Source organism: Grampus griseus (assembly GCF_964374135.1).
Source record: "Grampus griseus genome assembly, chromosome: 3".
Classification (NCBI taxonomy): domain Eukaryota; kingdom Metazoa; phylum Chordata; class Mammalia; order Artiodactyla; family Delphinidae; genus Grampus; species Grampus griseus.
The window spans coordinates 161,093,468-161,118,464 of record NC_139019.1 but is presented as its reverse complement, the minus strand read 5'-3'; the positions used below and the strand labels follow the sequence as shown (position 1 = coordinate 161,118,464).

Genomic DNA, 24,997 nt, shown 5'->3' with positions numbered 1-24,997 from the left:
TTTTAAAAAAACACACAAAATGGATTAAAGACCTAAATGTAAGGCCACACACTATAAAACCCTTAGAGGAAAACATAGGCAGACCACTCTATGACATAAATCACAGCAAGATCCTTCTTGACCCACCTCCTAGAGGAATGGAAATAAAAACAAAAATAAACAAATGGGACCTAATGAAAATTAAAAGCTTTTGCACAGCAAAGGAAACCATAACCAAGACGAAAATATAACCCTCAGAATAGGAGAAAATATTTGCAAATGAAGCAACTGACAAAGGATTAATCTCCAAAATATACAAGCAGCTCAATATCAAAAAAACAAACAACCCAATCCAAAAATGGGTGGAAGACCTAAAGAGACATTTCCCCAAAGAAGATATACAGATTGCCAACACATGGCTGATACAGATTGAGATGCCAGTGCAGCACACACACCAGTTTCAGAGACTGGGCATGAAAAAAGAATGTAGGGAATTCCCTGGTGGTCCAGCGGTTAAGACCCTGCGTGTTAAGACTCGACTGCAGAGCACGGAGATCTCACATGCCGCGCGGTGCGGCTAAAAAGTAAAAAAAAAAAAAAAAAGTAGCTGTAGTATAGAGGGTTGAATGGTGATTCCACCACCACCACCAAAAAAAAGAAAAGGAAAGGTATGTCCCTGTCCTAATACCTGGAAACTGTGACTGGGAACTTATTTGGGAAAGGGTCTTTGCAGATGTAATTAAGTATAGGATCTTGAGATGAGGTCCTCCTGGATTACCTGGATGGGCTCAAAATCCATTGACAAATGCCCTTAAAAGAGACACACAGAGCAGGGACAGAGAGAGGGGAAAGGAGAAGGTCATGTGGAGCCAGTGGCAGAGGATAGAGTGATGAGGCCACAAGCCAAGGAATGCCTGGGGCCACCAGAAGCTGGAAGAGACAAGGAAGGATCCTCCCCTAGAGCCTTTGGAGGGAGCCACAGCCCTGCTCATGCCTTGATTTTGGACTTCTGGCCTCCAGAACTGTGTGCTTATAAATTTCTGTAGTTTTAAGACACCTAGTTGGCAGTCAATTGTTACGTCAGCCACAGGATGCTAATCCATGCAGTACGATGCTTAAACAGTACTTGCGGGTGAGCACAAATGTATATGAAGATGCATGTGTGTGAAGAAGATGTGAGTGATGACAATAGCCATGGTACCAGTTAACCACTATTAAGCGCTTACTATAGGGACTTTCCTGGTGGTCCAGTGGGTAAGACTCCACGCTCCCAATGCAAGGGGCTTGGGGTTCTATCCCTGGTTGGGGAACTATATCCTGCATACATGCCGCAACTAAGAAGTCTGTGTGCCACAACTAAGAAGTCCGCATGCCACAACTAAGAGTCCACATGCCGCAACGAAGATGCCGTGTGCCAAACTAAGACCTGGCGCAGCCTAAATAAATAAATTTTTTTTTTAAAAAAGAGCTTACTACAGACCAGGAGTTCTCAACCAGGGGTGAGTCTGCCTCCAGAGGATGTTTGGCAACATCTGGAAACGTTATGGGGTATCAAACTGGAGACACGGTGCTCCTGGCATCTCATGGGTGGTGGCCAGGGATTCTGCTCAGCACCCTACAGTGCACAGCACAGCCCATCACAGAGCAGGCTCTGGCTCCAGTGTAGCTGAGAAACCCTGGGGTGGGCTGAGAATTGTTTATTGCCCTACTGGCCTCATCTCTCTCATCCCCACCACAAACTCATGATGTTAGTGCTTGTGATAGCGAGATCTATAGTAAGAGACATACATGTGTTGGAACTTCCCTGGTGGTGCAGGGGGTGAGACCCCATGCTCCCAATGCAGGGGCCTGGGGTTCGATCCCTGGGGAACTAGATCCCACATGCATGCTGCAACTAAAAGTTCTCATGCCATAGCTAAAAGCCCGCATGCCGCAACTAAGACCCAGTGTAGCCAAAATAAATAAATAAATATTAAAAATAAAAAAAGAAATATATATTTGTTCTTAGTTCACTCTTCCTGGCACAGAGCTCCTAAAACCGTTAGAGTTCCCTAAGTGATGAGAGCAATAAAGATGTCCTGTTTGGTTAATTTTTTTTTTTTTTTTTTCTGCTGCATGGCATGTGGGATCTTAGTTCCCTGACCAGGAATCAAACCCGTGCCCTCTGCAATGGAAGCGTGGAGTCCTAACCACTGGACTTCCAGGGAATTCCCCTGTTTTGTTAATGAGGTAACTTTTGGAAAGCACCTTAGAATGGGGGCTGGTTGCCAGGGGAACCAACCACACGATTAGAGGGTTGGAACTTTCAGCCCCACCCCCCTACCTCAGAGGAAGGGAGAGGGCCTGGAGATGGAGTTCAGCTGGGGAGAGTAGGGCGCTTGGGAGGGCGAAGCAGCATATGCTTGGGAGGGCGTAGGACAAAGCATACATTGTCCTATGCATCTCTTTCATCTGGCTGGCTGTTCCTGAGTTATATGCTTTTATAGTAAACCGGTAATCCAGTGAGTAAATGGGGTTCCTGAGTTCTGTGAGCTGCTCTAGCAAATTAATGGAACCCAAGGAAGGGGTCATGGGAACCCCTGATTTATAGCCAGTTGGACAGAAGCACAGGTAACAACCTAGACTTAAGATTGGCATATGCAAACTATTTTATATAGAATGGATAAACAATAAGGTCCTACTGTAGAGCACAGGGAACTATATTCCATATCCTGTGATAACCATAATGGAAAAGAATATTAAAAAAAAGAATGTATATATATGTATAACTGAATCACTTTGCTGTACAGCAGAAATTAACACAACATTGTAAATCAACTATACTTCAAAAAAAAAAAAAAAGATTGGCATCTGAAGTGGAGGGCAGTGCTGTAGGATGGAGCCCTTACCCTGTGGAATGCGATTCTATCTCTGGGTAGGTAGTGTCAGAATTGAGTTGAATTGTAGGACCCACAGCCGCTCTCCAAGAATTGCTTGGTGTGGGGATAACCCCACCCACGCGCTGGAATTGGGTGGTAGAATTTTAGTACTTCAGTCACCCCTCGCTTCGGTATCCACAGGAGATTGGTTCCAGGTTCCCCCCCTCTTCAGATAACAACAGCTGGGGATGCTCAAGTCTCTCATCTAAAATGGCGTAGTATTTTCATATAACCTACTGCACATCTTCCTGTGTACCTCAGATCATCTCTGGATTGCTTACGATACCTAATAGAATGCAAATGTTATATAAATAAATAGCTGTCAGCTCAAGGCAAATTCAAGTTTTGCTTTCTGGAACTTTCTGAATTTATGTATTTATTTATTTATTCTGCACTGCACGGCTTACTGGATGTTAGTTCCCCAACCAGGGATTAAACCCGGGCCCCCAGCAGTGGAAGCATGGGGTTCTAACCACTGGACCACCAGGGAATTCTCTGGAATTTTTTTTCAAATATTTTTGATCTGTGCTTGGTTGATTCCTGACTATTATTATTTCCACCTGTCACAGGAGGAAACTGAGGCACGGGGAGCCCAAGGAGCTTCCCTGAGACCTCACAGCTCATCAGTAGCAGCCTGGACCCAAAATGCTTCTTCTTTATTCCTTTCTATATAGTGAGACATTTTTAAGACATCTTCATGCCTTAGGTTTTCTTTTTAGCTAGAATAAGGCAGGACTATATAGACAGTAGAGGAAAAAGCTCATTCACAGAACCTTCAGTCACATCTCACTGAGCCTCCAGGTCCCCCTCTGTAAAAAGGGACAAATTCTAATTTTTTTAAAAAATAAATTTATTTATTTATTTTTGGCTGTGTTGGGTCTTCGTTTCTGTGCGAGGGCTTTCTCTAGTTGCGGCGAGCGGGGGCCACTCTTCATCGCGGTGCGCGGGCTTCTCACTGTCGCGGCCTCTCCCGTTGCAGAGCACAGGCTCCAGACGCGCAGGCTCAGTAGTTGTGGCTCACGGGTCCAGTTGCTCCGCGGCATGTGGGATCTTCCCGGACCGGGGCACGAACCCGCGTCGCCTGCATTGGCAGGCAGATTCTCAACCACTGCGCCATCAGGGAAGCCCCCAAATTCTAATTTTTAAAAAAGAGTTTTGAGGGAGCTTCAAGGATGGCGGCATCCACGGCACTGACTCTGCAGGAGAGCCCCAGCATGAAAAAAGCAGTGTCGCTGATAAATGAAATAGATATAGGAAAACTTCCACGATTGCTCACCCCAATTCTTCAAAAACTTCACCTGAAGGCTGAGAATAGTTTCAGTGAAGAAGAGGAAGAAAGACTCCAAGCTGCATTTTCTCTAGAGAGACAAGATCTTCACCTAGTTCTTGCAACAATATCATTCATTTTAGAACAGGCCGTATATCACAACGTGAAGCCAGCTGCTTTGCAGCAGCAGTTAGAGAACATTCATCTTAGACAAGACAAAGCAGAAGCATTTGTCAATGCTTGGTCGTCTATGGGTCAAGAAGCAATTGAAAAATTCAGGCAGAGGATTCTCGCACCCCACAAGCTGGAGACGGTCGATGGCAGCTTAACCTTCAGATAGATGGCCCACTCTGCCCAAGCAAAACTAAAATCTCTTCAAGCTGTGTTACAGCTAGGAGTGAGCAATGAAGAGTCGAAGAGCCTGTAGGAAGTTCTTGTGGAATTCAGTCACAAGGAATTGTTTGATTTCTATAACAAGTTTGTGACCATACAAGCACAGCTGGATTCCCTTACAGGATGTTCTCCAAGACTTGTTTCTCTATATACTCCTGCCACCTTATTATTTTGCACTGAAGATAAACGGCCAGGTTGTGTTTTCTGAAGGATTCATTAGCTTTCTTCTTGTAAATTATATGGCTTATTGCTTCTTATCACAGTAACGGCCAAGGAAGATCATTGTTCTGAGTACAGATGTTCTAATATACATTCTCTAGTTCTGTGAGCCAACAGCAAGCAATTGTTAAGAACACTTCTGTTTTAAAGGAAACAAAAGTGAATATCGTATTGTTTTTACTGTCCTATTTTTGCTTTATTGCCTGACCTTTTTGTTTTTTACATACTTGATGATACTTTTATGTATCAAGAAGGGTCCATGGATACAAAGTGTAATGTGTACCTTAGAACACAGAACTTCATTAATTACAATAATAAAAATAAGAAAGTAGCCACATTCAAAAAAAATTTTTTTATTGGAGTATAGTTGATTTACAATGTTGTGTTTCAGGTGTACAGCAAAGTGAATCAGTTATACATATATCCACTGATTTTTAGATTACTTTCCCATATAGGCCATTACAGAGTATTGAGTAGAGTTCCCTATGCTATACAGTAGGTCCTTATTAGTTATCTATTTTATATATAGTAGTGTGTGTATGTTAATCCCAACCTCCCACTTTATCCCACCCACCCACCCCTTACGGGACAAATTCTACTTGAGGTGCAATGAGAGGGCTTCTTAGAAAGGAAGATACCTCCAGCCAGCCCTGGAGGATCTGAAACAGCAGGCTAGGGTCGGAAGCTGAGTGAGGCCCCCACAAAGGGGACTGGGACTGCACTTGTCAGAGATACCAGCCCAGGTAAGTTCCCAGATGGCTCCTGCCCAAGGTCTTGGCTGGGCCAAAACTACCTCTGTGGGAGGGTGTGGTTCCTGCCTGTCTGGCCTCCATTCCATCATATCGGGTTAAAACCACAGCTCTCTCCCACAGCTATTTTCCCTTTGTGGACCACCCTCCACTTCTTCTCATTCTAGGAGGTTTGGAGAGAGGTGACACCACCCTCTGGCCACCGGAGTGGGCATGTGGGACTCAGGCTTCACAAATCAGAGCATTCCTTCTTCCCCAACCATAGTGATTGGCTCAGGGACTGGCCTCTGACCCGAGCCAGCCAATGAGAATCAGCCATAGACTTTGGGGAATTATTTGGAGGAGAGGTGTTCTCTTTCTGCTGAGTGGCTGAGTTGGGAGGATATCAGCCAGCAACCACCTATCTTTGCCACAGCAAAAGCAAAGTGGAAAGCAAAGCAAAGCTACGTGGTCAAGAGAAGAGGCTGACGACATTGGGTGAGCACCTGAATCTATACCACCTGAAGCACCTGAAGCTATACCTAAAGCATACCAACATTTGGGCTCAAGCTGGATTGAGGTGTGATTTGACTGTCACTTATCACCAAACAGGTCATGACTGATACAGAACTCAAGTGGGACAGAACCAGGCTCTGTGAAGTTCCAGATGTTGGCTTTCCTCCCTCACCTCTAAGGGTAACCCAGGAAAGTGCGGCACTTTAGGAAATAAGGCTGTGGCGTCAGCCATGTGATCAGAGCAGGAACAAAGTCACACGAGCCATCCATGTGTGGGGCACCCACCTGCAGGTCCTGATGGGGAAGCACCTACCTTTCCCCCACTCATCTTTGCCCCATTTACCTGTGGACTGTGCTTCTCCCACAGAGCGGGGATGAGCCTCTGGACTGTCTTGTACTCCACTGGAATCTCATACACATGCAGGTCCACGCTGTCACCGAGCCCCAGCTTCTCCAGCTCCTGGGAGCAAGAGCAGAGGAAATGTGGCATTAGGTCAGGGCTGCAGGGATAACTAGATCCCTGGGGACAGAGTGACCTATCCTCAGAAGACAGGCGGGGTTCCTGACTCACTGCAGAGCGGGAAGGCACATGCGCTGGCCTATCCCAAAGATCCTCCCTCAGCCCCTTCCCCACCCCCTCTCTCAGCATCTCCGTGGGCAGCAGCATGATACCATGGCCTCTGAGGCTAGTCTCCTGGATTTGAACCCTGCCTGTGGGGGGAAGGGCAGTGACTTGGGCAAGTCACTCAACCTCTCTGTGCCTCAGTTTCCTCATCTGTAAAATGGGGATAATAAAGTACTTACTTCACAAGGTAGTTATAACAAATGAAGGAACTAATTCACGCTAAAGAGTTCCAAGCAATGTTTGGCATACTGTAGGGACTCGAATAATGTTGACTACCATTACTACTATTATTTTTGTTGTTTGTTATTACGCTCTCCCTTTGTTACACCTGTTAAGAATTATTTATAGACTTGGTGCATGGTAGATAGCAGGGTCTCAACATATATTTACAGATGGACCCAACTCCTTAGGGAGCCTCCAACCATCTCAGGAATGAAGGGGTTTAAGAACATCATGAATTATAAACAAAAATGGGCTATGATGACCCCAAATTTCATAGCAGCACTATTTACAATAGCCAAGACATGGAAGCAACCTAAATATGTCCATCAACAGATGAATGGATAAAGAAGATGTGATATATATATAAATGGAATATTACTCAGCCACAAAAGAGAGTGAAATAGGGACTTCCCTGGTGGCACAGTGGTTAAGAATCTGCCTGCCAATGCAGGGGACATGGGTTCGAGCCCTGGTCCGGGAAGATCCCACATGCCGCGGAGCAACTAAGCCTGTGCACCACAACTACTGAGCCTGCGCTCTAGAGCCTGCAAGCCACAACTACTGAGCCCACGAGCCACAACTACTGAGCCCACAAGCCACAACTACTGAGCTCACGTGCCACAACTACTGAAGCCCACGTGCCTATAGCCTGTACTCCGCAACAAGAGAAGACACTGCAATGAGAAGCCCGCACACTGCAACGAAGAGTAGCCCTCGCTCGCTGCAACTAGAGAAAGCCTGCACGCAGCAACAAAGACCCAACACAGCCAAAAATAAATAATTTTTTTAAAAAAAGAGTGAAATAATGCCATTTGCAGCAACATGGATAGCCCTAGAGATTATCATACCAAGTGAAGTCAGTCAAGCAGAGAAAGACAAATACCATATGATCTCACTTATATGTGGAATCTAAAAAAAAATGACACAAATGTACTTATTTACAAAACAGAGACAGACTCACAGACCCAGAAAACACACTGACGGTTATCAAAGGGGAAAGGGCAGGGAGGGATAAATTAGAAGTTTGGGATTAACAGATCCACACTACTATATACAAAATAGATAACCAACAAGGACCTACTGTACAGCACAGGGAACTATATTCACTATCTTGTAATAAACTATAATGGAAAAAATCTGAAAAAGAATATGTATACATAAGTACATACATATATATGTATATATAAATATATATCTGGGAAAAAAGGGCTATGATGGATCACCACATGCGTACTTTTCTGGGGAAACACGGATGCTTTCCTCAGATTCTCAATGTGGCAGAGCCCATGACTGGGCCTCCTTCCCCCAGATGGCCCACAACCCAGAGCACAGCAGACCCAGAACCAACTTTCCCGGAGGAATGATGATCCTGGCAGCTCTGGCGTCCAGGGGTGAGCAGGGACGTTCAGGGATGAAGGTTTCAGCTCAATATCAAAAACTGAGCATTCTTCATGGTAAAATTAATACCCCAAATAATGATTATCGGTCAGGCTGTTTCATATTATTCTCAGATCTCATGCAGTAATTTGGACATGCTACCACTGGCGGATGTTACAGAGTTCTATGGGCAGGTCCCAGGCGAAGCAGTTTTTGCATCTGGCCGTGCCGAATTCACTAGAGGTGAGCTCTTTTTTTTTTTTTTTTTTTGGTCACGCTGCGCGGCTTGTGGGATCTTAGTTCCCCGACCAGGAACTGAACCCAGGCCCACGGCAGTGAAAGTGTGGAGTCCTAACCACTGGACCACCAGGGAAGTCCCTAGAGGTGAGTTCTTGCATCTCCTGCAGCGGCTGCAGGATTTCTTTCTCTGGTTGCCTTGACCTTGCTATACCCACGCTATGCCAAATCTGTGCCCCACTGACTGCAGTTGCTCTGGAGAGTATCCGATGCCTGGAACAGCAGGTCTTTCCTCACTGATAGCTAATTCCAAATTGCTCCCCAGAGAGGTCACCTGGAGACAAGGACATCTGGAGGGTAGGTGGGGCGAGGCAGGTGTGTGTGCGGGGGGGAGTCTCAAATGCCAACACCAGGATCTGGGACCCCAGCCCTCTTGCTAAGCCCAGTTACGTGTGACATCAGGAAGCCCTCCCCGCCGGACAGAAGAGGGCAGAGCGCAAACCTGCTCCCCAAACGTGGTGCACGGTGAGCTGCAGACACTGATGGGTAGAGGGCTGGGGGGGAGGGTGGTTATATTTTGTGTGAGATCTATTTTAAAAGACGCTAAAGAGAAAACTTTGTAAACTATTTAATTTCTCCCACAATCATTTTTCTTAGTCACTAATATTTTTATTCTTCATGCTCCTTTGTCTTCTCAACTCCCTGGAGTGTGGTGGTGGGAATCAGAGGGGACTTTCTTCAAGGGTTTATGGATTCAGAGACGAGGCAGGCCTGGTGCTCGCTGGCACACAACCATGATTCCTACCTGACCGTATTGTTTTTTACACCATTGAACCCCTGAGAAGCGCTGGAGGTTTTAGATCTGTGCTCCCTGTTTCCATTCCCGTGATTTTATCAATATTCACCCTGTTTGTGCACGCTGCACGCCCGGAGTGATTATTCTGAATGGCCACACATTAAAAATAATAGGAGGTTATAGACCACTGTTTGCTTGACGCTTGTTGGATACACCCAAGTTTTGTTTTGGCAAATTGATTTGGAGATCAAGCCCCACCTCCTCCCCAGCACTGCCCCAGCCTCCTGTCCCCCAAGGCAGCATCTAAAATCACAACGCAGGCTTTCCCTGCTTCCGCTCTGCTGTGGCTCCTGCCACGCTCAGAATAAAAATCTTAACTCCCCACCATAGCCCACGATGCCCTGAGGGGTCGGGATGCTGCCCTCCTCTCCCTTTGTCCCCCTTCTGCTCACTTCTCCCAACACAGCCTCCCACATACCAGACTCACTCCTGCCTCAGGGCCTTTGCACTGGCTATTCCCTCCACTTAGAATGCTCTTCCCATCACTTTCCAGTCAGTTGACTCCTTAGCCTTCATGTCTCAGCCTCCCAAGAAGACATTCTGGATGCCCAGCCTGCTTTACATGCTCTCTTGGTCCCACAGGTCAATGTCTTGGCCACGGCCCAAGATGTGCACACATTCGGTGCTGGTGAATGTCGGCTGAACAAGTGAGCAGTTCAAGCTTGGACTGAGAACAAATACAGACCCAGGTGAGCCTGGGCAAGTACCCGACCCTCCTGAGGGTGCCTTGTTTTTCTTAACTGTAAGTGGGGGTTTGGACTCACTGCTGGCTGTGACCGCTTTCCTTTTCATCCTTTCCTACATTTAAAAGTAGCTCCTAACTATTTGCAACAGCTGAAGTATCCATCACTGGATGAAAGAATATAAACAAAATGTGGTCCATCCATACAGTGGAATATTACTCAGCCATGAAAAGGAATGAAGCACTGACACATGCTACAATGTGGATGAACCTTGAAAACATCATGCTGCATGAAAAAAGCCAGACACAAAAGGTCACATATCATATGACTCTGTTTATGTGAAATGTCCAGGACAGGCAAATCCACAGAGACAGAAAGCAGATCAATGGTTGCCAGGGGCTTGGGGACTGGGGATGGGGAGTGACTGCTAACGGGGACAGGATTTCCTTTTTGGATGATAAAAATGTTCTGGAATTAAATAGAGGTGGTGGTTGGACAACACTGTGAATGTAATAAATGCCACTGATTTGGATACTTTAAAATAGTTTTATACTATGCAAGTTCATCTCAATTTTTTTAAAAAGGAAAAAAGCAGCTCTTAATTGCATGGATGGTGGAGGGTAGGAATCAGGGGTGGAGCCTCTAGAGCCAGGTGACCAGGTTTGTTCTCCCTCCCCTCCCCTCACTCCCTGGCTGGGTGACCCTGGGTAAGTCACTCAACCTCTCTGTGCTTTAGCTCCCTCATCTGTAAATGGGTGAACAGTAGTATCCATGTCATAGGGAGAAAAAATAAAACAATAGAAGAAACTAGAAAAAATAAAACAATGTTAAATTATATTTTAAAACATTAATGTGTTTCCTTTAAAAAAAATCCAAAAAAATCCAAAAAAAATCCAAAATTTCTGCCTAATATGGCATAAGTGAAAAAAAATAGATAAAATGTGTAAAATAACAGTTTTCAGACGTGGAGTTGAGGAGTCAAAGCTGAGGTTCTAGAAAGTGTAAGAAGGCTACAGTTTGCAGAGTGGAGTCGTGGACAGGAGGTACCTGGGGGGAAGAGGAGGTAGGGGGAGGGAGAGGAGGGGGGAGGGGAAGGGGAGGAGGGAAGTAGGTAGAGAGTGTGTGTAGAGAGGGAGAGAGGAAGAGAGAGGGAGAGAGAGGGAGGAAGAGAGAGAGAGATCAATCTAGAAGTTGATCCAGAGATCTTTTGAGAGTCCGAGGACTGATGGGTTTACACGCATGCAGAGGCCAGGGACAGAGCCACTTGAAAGGAACAGAGGGAGCAAGCCTCCGAGCTCACACCAGGTTGGAAATACTTGTTCCCACCAGCCAGAGTGGAAAAACTTCACAAGGAAGTGGAGAAAAATTAGCCCCAGAGCGGAGACTGCTCTGGTTCTGCCTAACAGAACTGAACAGCAAGGCTGGAAAGGAACAGTTTCCAGTAGCTTAATTGTATCCCAGAACAAAGATCAAGAATATTTTGAGGAAATACAAAAGGATACAGCATGCCACAAGGTAAAATTCACAAGGTCTGGCATCAGTTGAAACTTACCAGGCATGCAAAGAAGCCAAAAACTACCACCCATAATGAAGAGAAAAATCAATCAATAGAAACAGGACCGGGGGCTTCCCTGGTGGCGCAGTGGTTAAGAATCCGCCTGCCAATGCAGGGGGCACGGGTTCAAGCCCTGGTCCAGGAATCCCACATGCAGCGGAGCAACTAGGCCCGTGAGTCACAACAACTGAAGCCCGCATGCCACAACTACTAAAGCCCGAGCACCTAGAGCCCAAGCTCCGCAACAAGAGAAGCCACTGCAATGAGAAGCTCGCGCACCGCAACAAAGAGTAGTCCCCGCTCGCCACAACTAAAGAAAGATCGCACGCAGCAACGAAGACCCAATGCAGCCAAAAATAAAATAAATAAATATTTTTTAAAAAGAAAGGAAAAAAAAAGAAAAGAAAAGAAACAGGACAAGGGAATTCCCTGGTGGTCGAGTGATTAGGATTTCATGCTTTCACTGCCGATGGCCCGGGTTCAATCCCTGGTCAGGAAACGAAGATCCCTCAAGCCACGTGGCATGGCCAAAAAAAAAAAAAAAAAAAGAAATGAAATGAAGTGAAACAAAATAAAATCTACAGAGTAAATATCCACTTCCAAGCCCTCCACACACACATAATTTGCAGGAATTTCAAATTCCCAACTGCCTGGGCAGGAGGAAGGACCCAGATATGTGAAGGCACCCAATCTGGGGTCCTCCTCTTTTCCCTTAAATGATGAACTGTGTCCCTTTATCAGGATCTTGAACATGTAGGGGAAATGGGGATACACAAACTTTTCATTTTTAAGGAAAGTGGGGACTTCCCTGATGGCACAGTGGTTAAGAATCCACCTGCCAATGCAGGGGACACGGGTTCGAGCCCTGGTCTGGGAAGATCCCACATGCCGCCGAGCAACTAAGCCTGTGCACCACAACTACTGAGCCTGCGCTCTAGAGCCTGCGAGCCACAACTACTGAGCCCACGAGCCACAACTACTGAGCCCACGAGCCACAACTACTGAGCCCACATGCAACAACTACTGAAGCCCACGTGCCTATAGCCTGTGCTCCGCAACAAGAGAAGACACTGCAGTGAGAAGCGCGCACACTGCAACGAAGAGTAGCCCCCGCTTGCTGCAACTAGAGAAAGCCTGCACGCAGCAACAAAGACCCAACACAGCCATGGAAAGCAGTGAAGCATTGATTCATGCTACAGCAGGGACGGACCTTGAAAATGTTATGCTGAGTGAAAGGAGACATAAAAGGCCACATTCAATTATGTTTTCAAAAGTGAAAAAGAAAAAGTGAGCACTTGGCCCAAAGAGGCTAAAGTCAAACACACTTGGCTTGGGCTTCCCTGGCGGCGCAGTGGTTGGGGGTCCGCCTGCCGATGCAGGGGACGCGGGTTCGTGCCCCGGTCCGAGAGGATCCCACGTGCCGCGGAGCGGCTGCACCCGTGAGCCATGGCCGCTGAGCCTGCGCGTCCGGAGCCTGTGCTCCGCCAACGGGAGAGGCCACAGCGGTGAGAGGCCCGCGTGCCGCAAAAAAAAAAAAAAAAAAAAAAAGTTCCTATAAAAGGGTTTCATCTTCAAAGAATTCATGGAAAAGGCTCTGACAAGTACAGGTTTCTGGTAACTGACTATACTGCTGAACTGAATGAATAAGCATTTTCAGAACTCTAATGGAAAAGTGATGAATTCATAAAAGTGCTAACAAAAGACCAAGATGAAAAACAATTAATTACATGGGACTGAGTGAACTGATGAGGATGATTATAATTTGCGTGACTTTCTGTTTGAATAAAAAAATAAAGTTAAAAAAAATGCATTTCCAAAAAGTGAGCCTGAAACCAAAAAGGAAAGAAGTGCTCAAGAATGATACAGGAGCCAGCCTGAAGGGGCTGCCACGGGCCAAATCCGGGACAATTTGAACATCAAAATTAAGAGAGAAGGATGTAATAACCTATACAGGAAAAGAATCTGAAAAATAATAGATATATGTATATGTATAACTGAATCACTTTGCTGTAGACCTGAAACTAACACAACACTGTAAACCAACTATACTCCAATATAAAATAAAAATTAAAAAAAATTAAGAGATTATCATCTGTTGAAGACAGTACCCATGAGTCCACGCAGTTACAAATAAACTCACAGAAGGTCTTAAAAAGTGTCGAAGGTAAGATGGAATTAGAAAACCATCATTTGGCAAGCATCATACTAAAATAATAACTGATTCAGGTGAGACTCACCAGGGGATGCTAATATGGTCTCAAAGCATCTCTTTACAGGGTCTCAAAGTATCTCTCTATGGATACTTTTTCATCACAAAGGGCAAGATAGTAACTTTGCAAAGAAGAAATCCATCAGACCTCACCTTTAGCAAGTGATCAAGGTCAATGATACCAAGAATGAGACGCAGCAATATAACCAGTGCCTCCTGATATGATGCACGGAGAAGGACACAACGTTACTTCTGTGGGATTCCTGCCCCCAATACACACACAGCCTCCATCTAGTCATGAGGAAACACTGGAGGAGCCACCCTGACGGACACTCTCCAAAGGATTGAGCAGTTCTTAACAAGCATGTCATGCCATGAGACACAAAGGAAGACTGAGGAATTTTCCAGACCACAGGGGATTAAAGAAATGGGACAACTGAACCCTACATATAATCTGGAACTTTCTTCTGCTGTGAAGGACATTAACAGGGTGGTTGGCAAAATCTGAATCAGGTCTGTAGATTATAGAATTGTATCAATGTCCAATAAGCCTGCTTTTGATCACTGTGCTGAGGCTGTGTTTTAGGAAACACACGGTGACTTATTTAGGGATAGAGGAGTATCATGTCTGCAACTGACCCTTAAATGACACAGAGCACGACAGTTCCTCAAAATATTAAACACAGAATTACCATAGGATGCAGTCATTCCACTTCAGGGTCTATACCCACAAGGACTGAAAGCAGGACCTTGAAGAGATATTTGTAGGCCCATGTTCATGGCTGCATTATTCGTAAGAGCTAAGATGTAGACGCAACCCGAGTGTCTACTGACCTATTAATGGATAAGCAAAATGTGGTATATACAGCTTGCGACCAGGCAATGGGATATATATCAACCTTCAAGAGGAAGGAAATTCTGACACATGCTACAACACGAATGAACCTTGAAAACATTATGCTAAATGAAATAAGCCAGGCGCAATAGCACAAAACTGTATGCTTGCATTTATATGAGGTCCCTAGTGTAGTCAGATCCATAGAGACAGAAAGGAGAATGTGGTAGCTGCCAGGAGCCGGGAGAGTGAGGAATGAGCAGTTAGTGTTTAATGGGGACAGGGTTTCAGTTTAGGAAGATGAAAAAGTTCTGGAAACCAATGATGGTGATGGCTGCAAAACAATGTGAAGGTACTTAATGCCACTCAACTGTACACTTAATAATAATGGTTAAGGTGGTAAAGCTTATGTTATATATATTTTACCACAGTTTAAAAAATGACTTGGAAGTCAAAAACATTTTTAAACTATATTTATCTACCTACCTATTTATCTATAGAGAAAGAGCAAATGTAATATAATGTTAACACTTGGGGACTCTGGGTGTGAAAGGACTTCTTTGTCTTCCTCTCCTGCCGTGGCTGGGAGGAGAGATCTCCAGCAAAGACATCTCAGCATAAGGTAAATAATCTCATCTATCTTTACATCCTGTCAACCACGACCCAACTTTTTCTTACCCTCCTGTCCCCCACAGCTTGAAAGTTCCCTGCCCCCTCCCGTTTCTTTTCCGCATGGCCCTGGCAGTGCTTTCTGGCAACATGTTGAAAGTCCAGTAGTGAAAAGAATCCATCCCCCAGGTTAAGTGAGGACTTAAAAGGATCATCTTTATTTGTTCAGAGTTTCACTCAGGGAGTTATCCCCAAAGCTGTCCACGGGACAGGCCACCCATATGCCCAGGCAAGTCAATTTGGTGGAAGAAACTCTATGGGCAGGGGGGGTGGGGTACTGAGGATGCTACTAACTCGGTTAGTGACCAAGCCAAGGAACCCTCTATATGGCGCAGTAACCCGCCCGGTGGCCACCATGACATCTGATACGCCAAGGTCAGACCCCCAGCTCAGGGCAGCAGCCCCGCCTTATGGATCCTGTCTCTCTGCCCCTCTCCCTTCACCCAGCAGAACAGGCGCTACATGCTGAGCACCACTGCCCGCCCAGAGTAACTCAAGGGTCTCTCCCACTGGGTGATGTTTACCAAGCATTAGTGGGAAGAATCGCCCACATCGACTTTTGACGGTAGGAAATGACCTGGTGCCACCAGGGAGCCATGGAGTGAGTCACCTTCTTGTCCTAACCTTTCCTCCTCATGTCCTCTGGGTTCCCACCTACCCCTCCCCATCTGGGGGAAAAAATAAACTAAGAAACCCACCATCAAAGAAATACACACACCCCATGGCCAGCATCCCCACAGAGAGGCGTCCGCATGCTCGCTAGAGACCCTGAGAGGGGCATCCTTGTTGCTTTACTCTTGGGGAGCAAACCCTGAAGCCCCCAGTGTCAGTGCCAATGGGAGGAGGGGTGGGTCGGGAAAGGAGACAGTTGTCCCCCCGCCACACACACACACACACACACACACCAATACAGGGTGAGGAAAAGCAGCCGGTGCCAGAGGAACACACCATCCCATTCATTTCTTTGCAGCTTGAGACCAGGCAAAACTCATCTGCGGTGACGGAGCTCAGGAAGCAGCTGAGGAGCGATGGGGGGCGGGGGGTGGGGTAGCAGGAAAGAATGTTCTGGGTTGATGGGAATCAACCACCTTGATCGAAGTATTGGTGACATGGGCATAAACACTTTTCACCAAAGTGATGGGGGCACTGAAGATCTGTACATGTTTTTATACAAATGATTCCCCAATTTTAATAAGGGCAATGGTGGGGGAGGAGCAGCTGTACCATTCATCTGAAGTTAAGAGAAGCAGGTGGCCCGTAATCAAGCGAAATTCTTGGCCTCTGACCACTTTCTGCTCCAAAAGGACTGGACAGTCCTCCTGGGGGGAGGGTAGCAGCGCACCCCAAGTCCCACGACAATCTGCAGCCAGCACAGCCACCAAGCACAGACTGTGAAAGTAACGGGGCTTGTGCGCCCCAGACAACACATTGTCTACACCCCACCTACCTGACAAGACCCTGCCGCGCGGCTGCGTCTGACCGATTCCCTTGACCCCATAACAAAGACCCGCTTTGTTCCCTGGTTAATATCCTTAGCAGGTCTGTCTAGACTCACTGTGGCAGTAATTGTCCTGTGACCCGACTCCTCCTTGCCCCACTTGGGCAGAGAAGGCTACAGTTGGCCCCAAGCCAACAGAGTCCAAGCCCTCAACACCCACCTGAGCCTCCTAGGGCGAGAAAGACCCGCAGCCAGCATCCCACTCCCGCCACCCAAGACCTGCGGGGAGACGGGACACTTGAAAAATGCAGTCCCTCCTGTGTGGGGTGCCAGGGGCAGCGGCATTTTTTCCTGGGAAAGAGGAAAGGAGGGGTGCCCCTCTGTCCCCAGAACTCCCACCTCCAGAATGTGGCTGATGGGAAACAGTTCACTCTCTGCTGGGGCGCCAGTTCACCCAGGGCATGAAGAAGGAAGGTCAGATAAGAGAGAGAGGAGAGAGACATAAAGAGAGAGAGAGAGAGAGAGAGAGAGAGAGAGAGAGAGAGAAGGAGGTGGGGGAGGGAGAGAGTCAGGAAGAGACAGAGACCCAGAGAGAGATAGAGGCACCCAGAGAGAGACTGAGAGTGACAGAGAAACAGAGAGAAGGGGAGAGACAGACAGAGAGAAGTGAGTTGGTCCCTGGCAGAGGAGAAGGAGTTCCTTCCACAGGTGGCAACTCGAGCTTCAGAAAAATCAGTTGGGACAGGAAGTAACGGCTGCTCACTCCGCCTCACCAAACACCCATCTTCAGCTTGAGGTGACAGACATCAATGGTTGCCCACAACTCATGTCTGGATCACACCAAGAACACTCTGAGGCATATTTTCTTGAGGGACGGATTTGACCCATCCAATGACTACACTCTTTCCATGGGCAAATCTGTTTTATCCAGAGTAACTGAAAAGCACCACCAGCGGCTCCTAGCCACCCCATGGGTGGATCCGGCAGATGCTCTGCTGTGCAGAAGGCATAGGACCCAAGTGCAATTCCAATGACACCAAGTTCTAGAACAGGTAAAACGCACCTATGGAGGCCATAAAGTCAGCAGAGAGGTTTACACCTGGGAGTGGGGTTGGCGGGTGGAGTGGGAGTAGCTGGGAAAGGACACAAGGGGCTTCTGCAATGGGGACGAACAGAGAAGGGGCTGAGAATGTTCTAGGTCTTGATCTGAACTCAGGTGCTGCGGAGGTACACGTGTCAAATTTCATGGGCTAACACTGCTGTGCGCACTCAGGGTATGTATGGGCAACTCCAGTTTTTGCTGTTGTTGCTTTTTTAAGGGAAACAATTGGATCTGGGAAGGTTGGCATTTTTTAGCTGGGGAATGGTGGAGAATTCTCTCAAGAATTCTTGTCTCATAAAGTTGAGGAAGAAAACTGAAAGTCTTCTAGAGGTGAGGTCTGGAGGGATGGGTGACTGAAATATAAGGGGTACGTCCCCACAGGCAGCAGGATGAAAAGCTGCCATCCTCCACCATCCGAGTCCCAAAGCTCGGAGGGATTTCCAAAGATTGTTTAATTGATTTTTCTCCTATTTAGATGCAGATCATAGTGTCTGGGGCCCAGGAATTCAGACACACAGCTTTGTGTCCACTCAGCCCCGTGAAGACTCCTGTCTGAAACTCGCACAAAGCCAGACACACACGTCTTCAGAAACACGCTGTTTCCTTTTTGTCTGGGGCTCCAGGGAGCGGGTGCGACGAGCAGGGCCTCAGACATGCTCCCACCTGCGGAATCCCGGGGATCCTGTCCCTCTGTTCCGCTAGCAAAGTGGGGTGAAAATTTTTAAAAAGGGAGAGGAATGTGGCCAAGATTTTGAGGTCCGGAAGAAGGGTAACAAAAAAGGTGGGGCACCCCAACTGGGAATAGACACACTGAGGTTTCAGCTTGGATTTTTCTCCGAATTCAGGGCTCTGGAGTGGAAAGCAGGGGATGCTTTAAATCAAGAATCTAATGGGCTAGGATTAACACGAGCTTGGCTCTGGTCCATGCAGATCTGATTTATATAAGGAGGAAACTTTTCTCTCTTTCTCTCTGCCCATTGTTCCCCAGTCTGTCCCTCCAAATGCCCCAGCTGACAAAGAAATTGGAAGGCTCAGGACAGCGGGAGAGACCTCCTCCCCGGCAATATGCAGCCTTTGCTTCCTCCAGCTGCCAGGAAGCAACACTGAGGGTCACTGCGCCCCCTCTACAAGGTTAATACATCCCCCAATATCCCTGCCTGGTCCCCCAAAACCTGGCTGTGGCATGGGATACTTCCGAAGAAATGCCACTCTGGTTTCTGAGCTGGATGACCTCAGATAACTCTCTCTGTGCCTCAGTTTCCTCATCCATAAAGTGGGCACAAGAATAACTGCACCTAAGGGTTGTTGGGAGAATTCAGCATGCTGGGCAGCAAAAAACGCTTGGTGCAGAGCAAGCACTCAACAAACGCAAGCTACAGTGGTAACTATCTGAGAGGAAGTGTATATCAGACTTAAATATCTCTCAGGAAGCTTCACAGGAGATGTTCTCTTCGTAGGTTACTTCCTTGCTTTGGTGTCAAGTATTTCCAGGGGAAGCCCAGCCCCAAGCCTGATTCCTCCCCTCTGGATCCAGTTACCTGGACTGCAATCCAGCTGGCATTCACAGTGTGTTCCCCAAAAGGGCCGAACCCTGAAAAAAATAAGAAAAGCAGCATGTCACCACCCAGCGGCCCCTCCTGCCCTGCCCAGGGCCAGGCTGCTGCTTTCATCCAGGAGAATGGAGCAGGGAGCTTCGGGAGCAGCTGCCACCTGGGACAATGTCGGGGGCCTGGTCCCAAGTTTGGGGTGCACCCAGTGGCCCTTCAGAGCCCTCCATCACACAAACTTGTCTGCTCTTAACAGAAGCTGTGAGTCCTTTCTCGTCCTCACTTTCACCTGACCTTCATGCCCAGCAAGAGGCCAGTGCCCTCCTTTTGCCCCAGAAAAGGCTGGCCTTTGTTCCCTTCCCGATTTCTTCCCCTATCCTTGACCCCCAAATATAATATAATTTTATCATTGTCTTTGTGCCTCCTCCCTGGACTCTGGAACTGCAGGGCCATAGGCGGTCTGTGAATCATCACCTGATAAGGAACGGCCCTTAAGGGATGCATGTGTATATCTCCCAGGTCAGGCTGTCCAGACATCATCCCACCACCCTCCTCCCTACTCACTCAAACTCCAGGCCCCATTTACAAACCAGATTCTCACCTGAGCATGTGCTAAGTGCTCTGCATGCCCTGTGGCATTCAGCCTCCCTGTGCCTCTCTTTCAGGCACGGGTGTTTCCTGGGCCCATTTTAGAGGAGCTGGGACTGAGGTACAGAGAGGTGAAGCCAGCTGCCCAAGGTCTCACAGCAAGAAGACGGAAGAGCACGGATTCAAACACAGACCCAGGAAAGTCTGTGGCCTCCCTCTTCTAATCGCCCCCAACACACCTAAAAAATAAACCTCTCTAAAAAATAAACCTCTCCAAGAAAGGCTGTCATTGAACCATGGGTCACTCCAGTTGGGCCAAGGGTCCCAAGTGGTATCATGGCCCTGGGAGGCATACTGTTCCCTGGATCAGCAGGGGGCCCCCAAGTAGGGTCAGAACCTCTCCACCCCTTTCCTCCTCCTGCATGGACCAAGTATGAGTCCCAGCTCAGCCACTTACAAACAAGGTGACCTCTGTGAGCCTCAGTTTCCCCCTCTGCAAAATGGAGGCAGTAAAGATTTAACGAGCTCATGCAAGAAAAATGCCCAGTCCCGTGGCTGCCTGCTGAGTCAGGACTAAAGTAATAAATAAGCAGATATAGGAGGGCTGCAGGGGAAAGTGACCCTCTGGCAAGTTGACACACCTGTTTGTCAGATAAGTGGCTTCTTCTGTATTCCTGGGAATTCCAGGACCAGCCCAAACCTCCCTGGACCACAATATACCTGTTCGAACCTTAGCTGGATTTCTCACTCTGACCCTCCTGACAGGGTCAAAATACCGCACGCCCCCACGCCGACCAGAGGCCTGGCAGAAACTGACCGCACACGAGGCTCCGAGGTGGAGTCTCCTAGAGGAGAAGCAGTTAGTTTTGGGGAGTCGGTGACAGTGGGGCAGGGGTCCAGACTCACCCACAAACAGCCCGGGCAGGAAAGATTTTGACCAAGACAGTCCTTGGGACAAGCGGAAGAACGGCCGGGCACCCGAGGTTCCCCAAACTTCACCTGCCCCTGCCTGGGGGGAGCAACCCCCCATTAGCGCAGGGCTCGGGGAGCAGTGGCTGGCAAGAGATTAACTTATCACGGGGCACTTCCTGCCCGCAAATCGACCTTTGTCCCCTGGGACCGGGGGTGGTGACAAACCCGACCTCGGGAGGGGCAGGGAGGAGTCCAGTCCAGCCTGCCGGCCGGGCAGACACAACAAACAAGTGCCCGGAGGGTCCCTGTCCCCAACCGGGGAAGGAAGGAGGCCAGAGGGGCCTGCTCCGTGTGGGGCACTTGGCAGAACACCCACGTCCTTGCCTGCCCCGACTCCTGACAGTGGGACCACAGGGGCGCCCCCTTCTCCACTTTCTCTGTCGCGCGGACTGAGCTGGGCTCCCGCGGGCGATGACATCTGCCAAACCTGGGACGACTTCTAGCACCTGCCCCACCCGGGCCACCGCGCTTCTTCCGGCCCCGCTGCCTCCGGAGCCGCCCGACCCGCCCCCGCCACGGGCCGCGGCTGCCGCGGCCGCCATCAGAGCACTACATCAGAGCGTACCCGTCACCACCACCGCCTTCCTGGGCTGTTCCATGGCGGGCTCAGGCTGCGCCTTTGACCCACTCCTGTCCGGCCCGGCGAGCCCGTTGCTGCCGCTGCCGCCGCTCGGCCACCGCGCCGCCCCGCCCCCAAGCCCGGCCCCGCCCCTCCCTGGCCCCGCCCCCGGCCGGGCCGCTGGGCGTGCGCGTCCCCGCGACCAAGACGCAGAGTGCACGCCCCATCCCTAACTCTCCCCACAGTAGTGCGTGGTTGCCCCCACTCCCCAACCTCAGTTTACCCACCCGTACGATGGGGACAGTTCATACTGCAGGCTGTGGCCGCTTGAACTCGAGTCACACGCTGGGGACGAGCCTGTTATGCATTCCACAATGTTCACCGATCGCTTGCTGTGAGTTATATCGGTGCCCCCCAGCTCCCTGTGAGCAAGGCTCCATTATTCGGCCCCTTTTACAGATGAGAAAACTGAGGCATAGTTCGGAAGGCCATTCACCTAAATCCTCCTGGGGTCACAGATGCGGCATTCAAGCCAGGAGTTTGAGGGAGGGATGAAATAAGGTGAAAACCGGGCACCCACATCTGGGTGGTGCCCAAAGCAGGCTCCTGTATTGCTAAGGAGGCTGACGTGGCCCCAGATACCTGGGCCTCCCCTCCCTCCTTCTCCCCAAACACAGCTGCTCTAGACCCAGCAGTCCTCCAAGGGCCCACCCAACACAGTCCCACCTTCGGGCCTTTGCACCACTTGCTGTTTCTTCTGCCTGGAACATACCCTACAGGTTCCTGCAAAACTAGTTGCTTCTTCAGGGCTTAGCTGGAACATCACCTCCTCCTAGGGGTCCTCCTCACCCTGGCTGAAATCCCCCACCCCAACTCACCACCACCCCAGTAGGTCCGTCTCATTTCCTTGTTTCATCCTCTTCAGAGCAGCAATCACATTCAGAAATCATTCCTTTATAGGCACTGCTTTTCTTTTTTATTTTATTTTATTTTATTTATTTATTTATTTTTGGCTGCGCGTCGTGGGCTTTTCTCTAGTTGCGGTGAGTGGGGGCTACTCTTCATTGTGGTGCGCGGGCTTCTCATTGCGGGGGCTTCTCTTGTTGCGGAGCACCGGCTCTAGGCACGCGGGCTCAGTAGTTGTGGCTTGCGGGCTTAGTTGCTCCCCGGCATGTGGGATCTTCCTGGACCAGGGCTCGAACCCGTGTCCCCTGCATTGGCAGGGAGATTCTTAACCACTGGGCCACCAGGGAAGCCCGACACTGCTTTTCTGGTTCATTTCCCTTTTCCTGCCCTGACTACCAGAAAAGGGTTATGTCTCCATTAGAGCCTTGTGCCTGGCACACAGTAGGTCCCCAACCCACATTCAGCAGAGGCCAGCATTCTTCCAAATATAGCCAAAAAATACGGCTGAGTTTCTGGCCACATCCTTAGAAACAGGACTGGACCTTGGACGTGGGTCACTGACATCTCATTCCAAGCAGCCTTGGCCCAGATTAGTTAGGGTGCTGAACAAGGACCGTCTGCCTCTGGCCCAGGCCTCAGAATATCCAAAACAATGTTCTCTGAACTGCCCGGCAGCCTTGTTTGCAAGCTCAGACCAGAGGTCACACACTCAGTGGCTATTTTGGTCTCTGGCAGTTTCAGGTAGAATTCAGAAAATCTGAAATCCAGCCTGGGCCAGCTGTGGGAGCGAGACCTCAGCCAAGTAGAAGAAAAGAACAGAAGAAAAATCTCACCAAGAATCTGGTTTTATAACTCAAACATGTAATAAGTGTCTGGTACAAAGTGCACGTATTGCTAGAAGCTGGTGATGTGAAGAGAGGGAAACCACAGAGGGTTTCATTTTCCCCCCCATCGCAATGGGAAAAAAAGAAAAAAAGGAAATTGATGACACTGAGTTAGCCGTGATCAGAAAAACTGAGTCACATGCTACTGCCGAGAGTTACAGGGGTAAAAGTTAGTATTCACTGGATGCAGGCCCTGTTTAAGCACATCACTGATGTTCTCTTTTTTAATATCACAAATCTTCGGAGAGAGGAACTATTCTTCTCCCATTTTGCAAGTAAGGAAAAGGGACCCAGAGCAACTAAGCCGCTCGTCCCAAGTCACACATGGAAGGGGCTGGGATTTGGATCAGAAATAAGTGGGTGAGTCCTTAGGGAAGGAAAAGCAGGACCAAAGTCCTTAAGGAAGCACAAGAAGGGCCAAAGAAAGCTGGCTAGATGGGGCTAAGTTATGTGTTCACAGAGAGAGACACAGTCTGGCTTTGCAACAGTGTAACAAGCAGCTCAGTGCCTGTGAGGGGTGAGGTGAAGGGAGGGTGAGGGATGGAGAGCTCTTTATTTAAAAAACCAAGATGGTTACATTGGAAAGCCAAGTACAGTAAAGTGGTGCAGCTACTGTGGAAAAGTTTGGCAGTTCCTCAAGAAGTTAAACATGGTTACCATAGGCCCCAGCAATTCCACTCCTAGGGATAACGCCAAAATAATTAAATAGGTGTCCAAATATTATAGGTGAAAGTTCATGACAGCACTATTCACAATCGCCAGAAGAAAAGAAAACAAATGTTCATCAACAGTTAAAGAAATAAACCGTGGTCCATTCCTACAATGGAATATTACTCAACAGTGAAGAGGAGTGAAGCACTGACACATGCTACTGCGCGGATGAACCTTAAAACACCAGGCTGAGTGAAAGAAGCCAGACTCATAAGGCCACATACTGTATGATTCCATTGATATGAAATGTCCAGAACAGGAAAATTCAGAGACAGAAAGCAGACTAGTGGTTGCCAGGGGCTGCAGGAGGGGAGATGGGAAGTGACTGCTAATGGGGACAGGGTTTCTTTTGGGGGTGATGGAAGTGTTCTGAAACTAGATAAGAGGCAATGGTTGCACAGCATGGTGAATGTATTTAATGCCACTGGATCATATACTTTATTTTTTTAATTTTATTTTTATTAATTTATTGGCTGCGTTGGGTCTTCATTGCTGCATGTGGACTTTCTCTAGCTGTGGCGAACGAGGGGCTACTCTTCATTGCAGTGCGCGGGCTTCTCATTGTGATGGCTTCTCTTGTTGTGGAGCACAGGCTCTAGGAGTACGGGCTTCAGAAGTTGTGGCTTGCGGGCTGTAAAGCACAGGCTCAGTAGTTGTGCCGCACAGGCTTAGTTGCTCCACAGCATGTGGGATCTTCCCAGACTAGGGCTCGAACCTGTGTCCCCTGCATTGGCAGGCAGACTCTTAACCACTGCGCCACCGGGAAGTCCCTGGATCATACACTTTAAAATGGTTGAAGTGGTAAGTGTTATGTGTATTTTATCACAATGATTAAAAAAAAAAACAGCGTGGAAGCACTGATGGAATGAAAAACAAATGTCAGAGTAAGAAAAATGTGTTTGCAAATGCAGAAAATATCTGAGGAAGGAAGAGTAAGAAATTGATAACATGATAACAGTGGGGGCTTTGGGGAGGGAACCAGAATATGGGGGAGGTGAAAGT

General features: G+C 48.2%; 2 protein-coding genes across 3 annotated transcripts in view; one reads left to right on the top strand and one right to left on the bottom strand.

Annotated features, from left to right (window-relative positions):
* PGPEP1 (pyroglutamyl-peptidase I) overlaps positions 1-21,611 on the bottom strand; it is a 28,928-nt gene extending 7,317 nt beyond the window's left edge. Inside the window, exons 1-3 of one of the 2 annotated variants that reach the window (XM_082650831.1) lie at positions 21,501-21,611; positions 19,367-19,419; positions 6,364-6,480 (exon numbers count right to left, since the gene is read on the bottom strand). In XM_082650831.1, coding sequence (XP_082506957.1) covers positions 6,364-6,480; positions 19,367-19,419; positions 21,501-21,534 — 204 coding nt within the window. In that variant the 5' untranslated portion in view covers positions 21,535-21,611. Of the gene's footprint in view, positions 1-6,363; positions 6,481-19,366; positions 19,420-20,869; positions 21,023-21,500 lie in introns of those variants that run through there. The other variant, XM_082650830.1, reaches the window with a different exon arrangement.
* On the top strand, positions 4,070-4,700 carry LOC309820290 (COMM domain-containing protein 10-like; the record flags this gene model as incomplete). Its single annotated transcript, XM_082650965.1, is given in 3 exon segments — positions 4,070-4,478; positions 4,481-4,503; positions 4,505-4,700. Coding segments are annotated over 3 exon segments (519 nt in total). The 3' UTR covers positions 4,592-4,700.
* Positions 21,612-24,997: the final 3,386 nt, after the last annotated feature.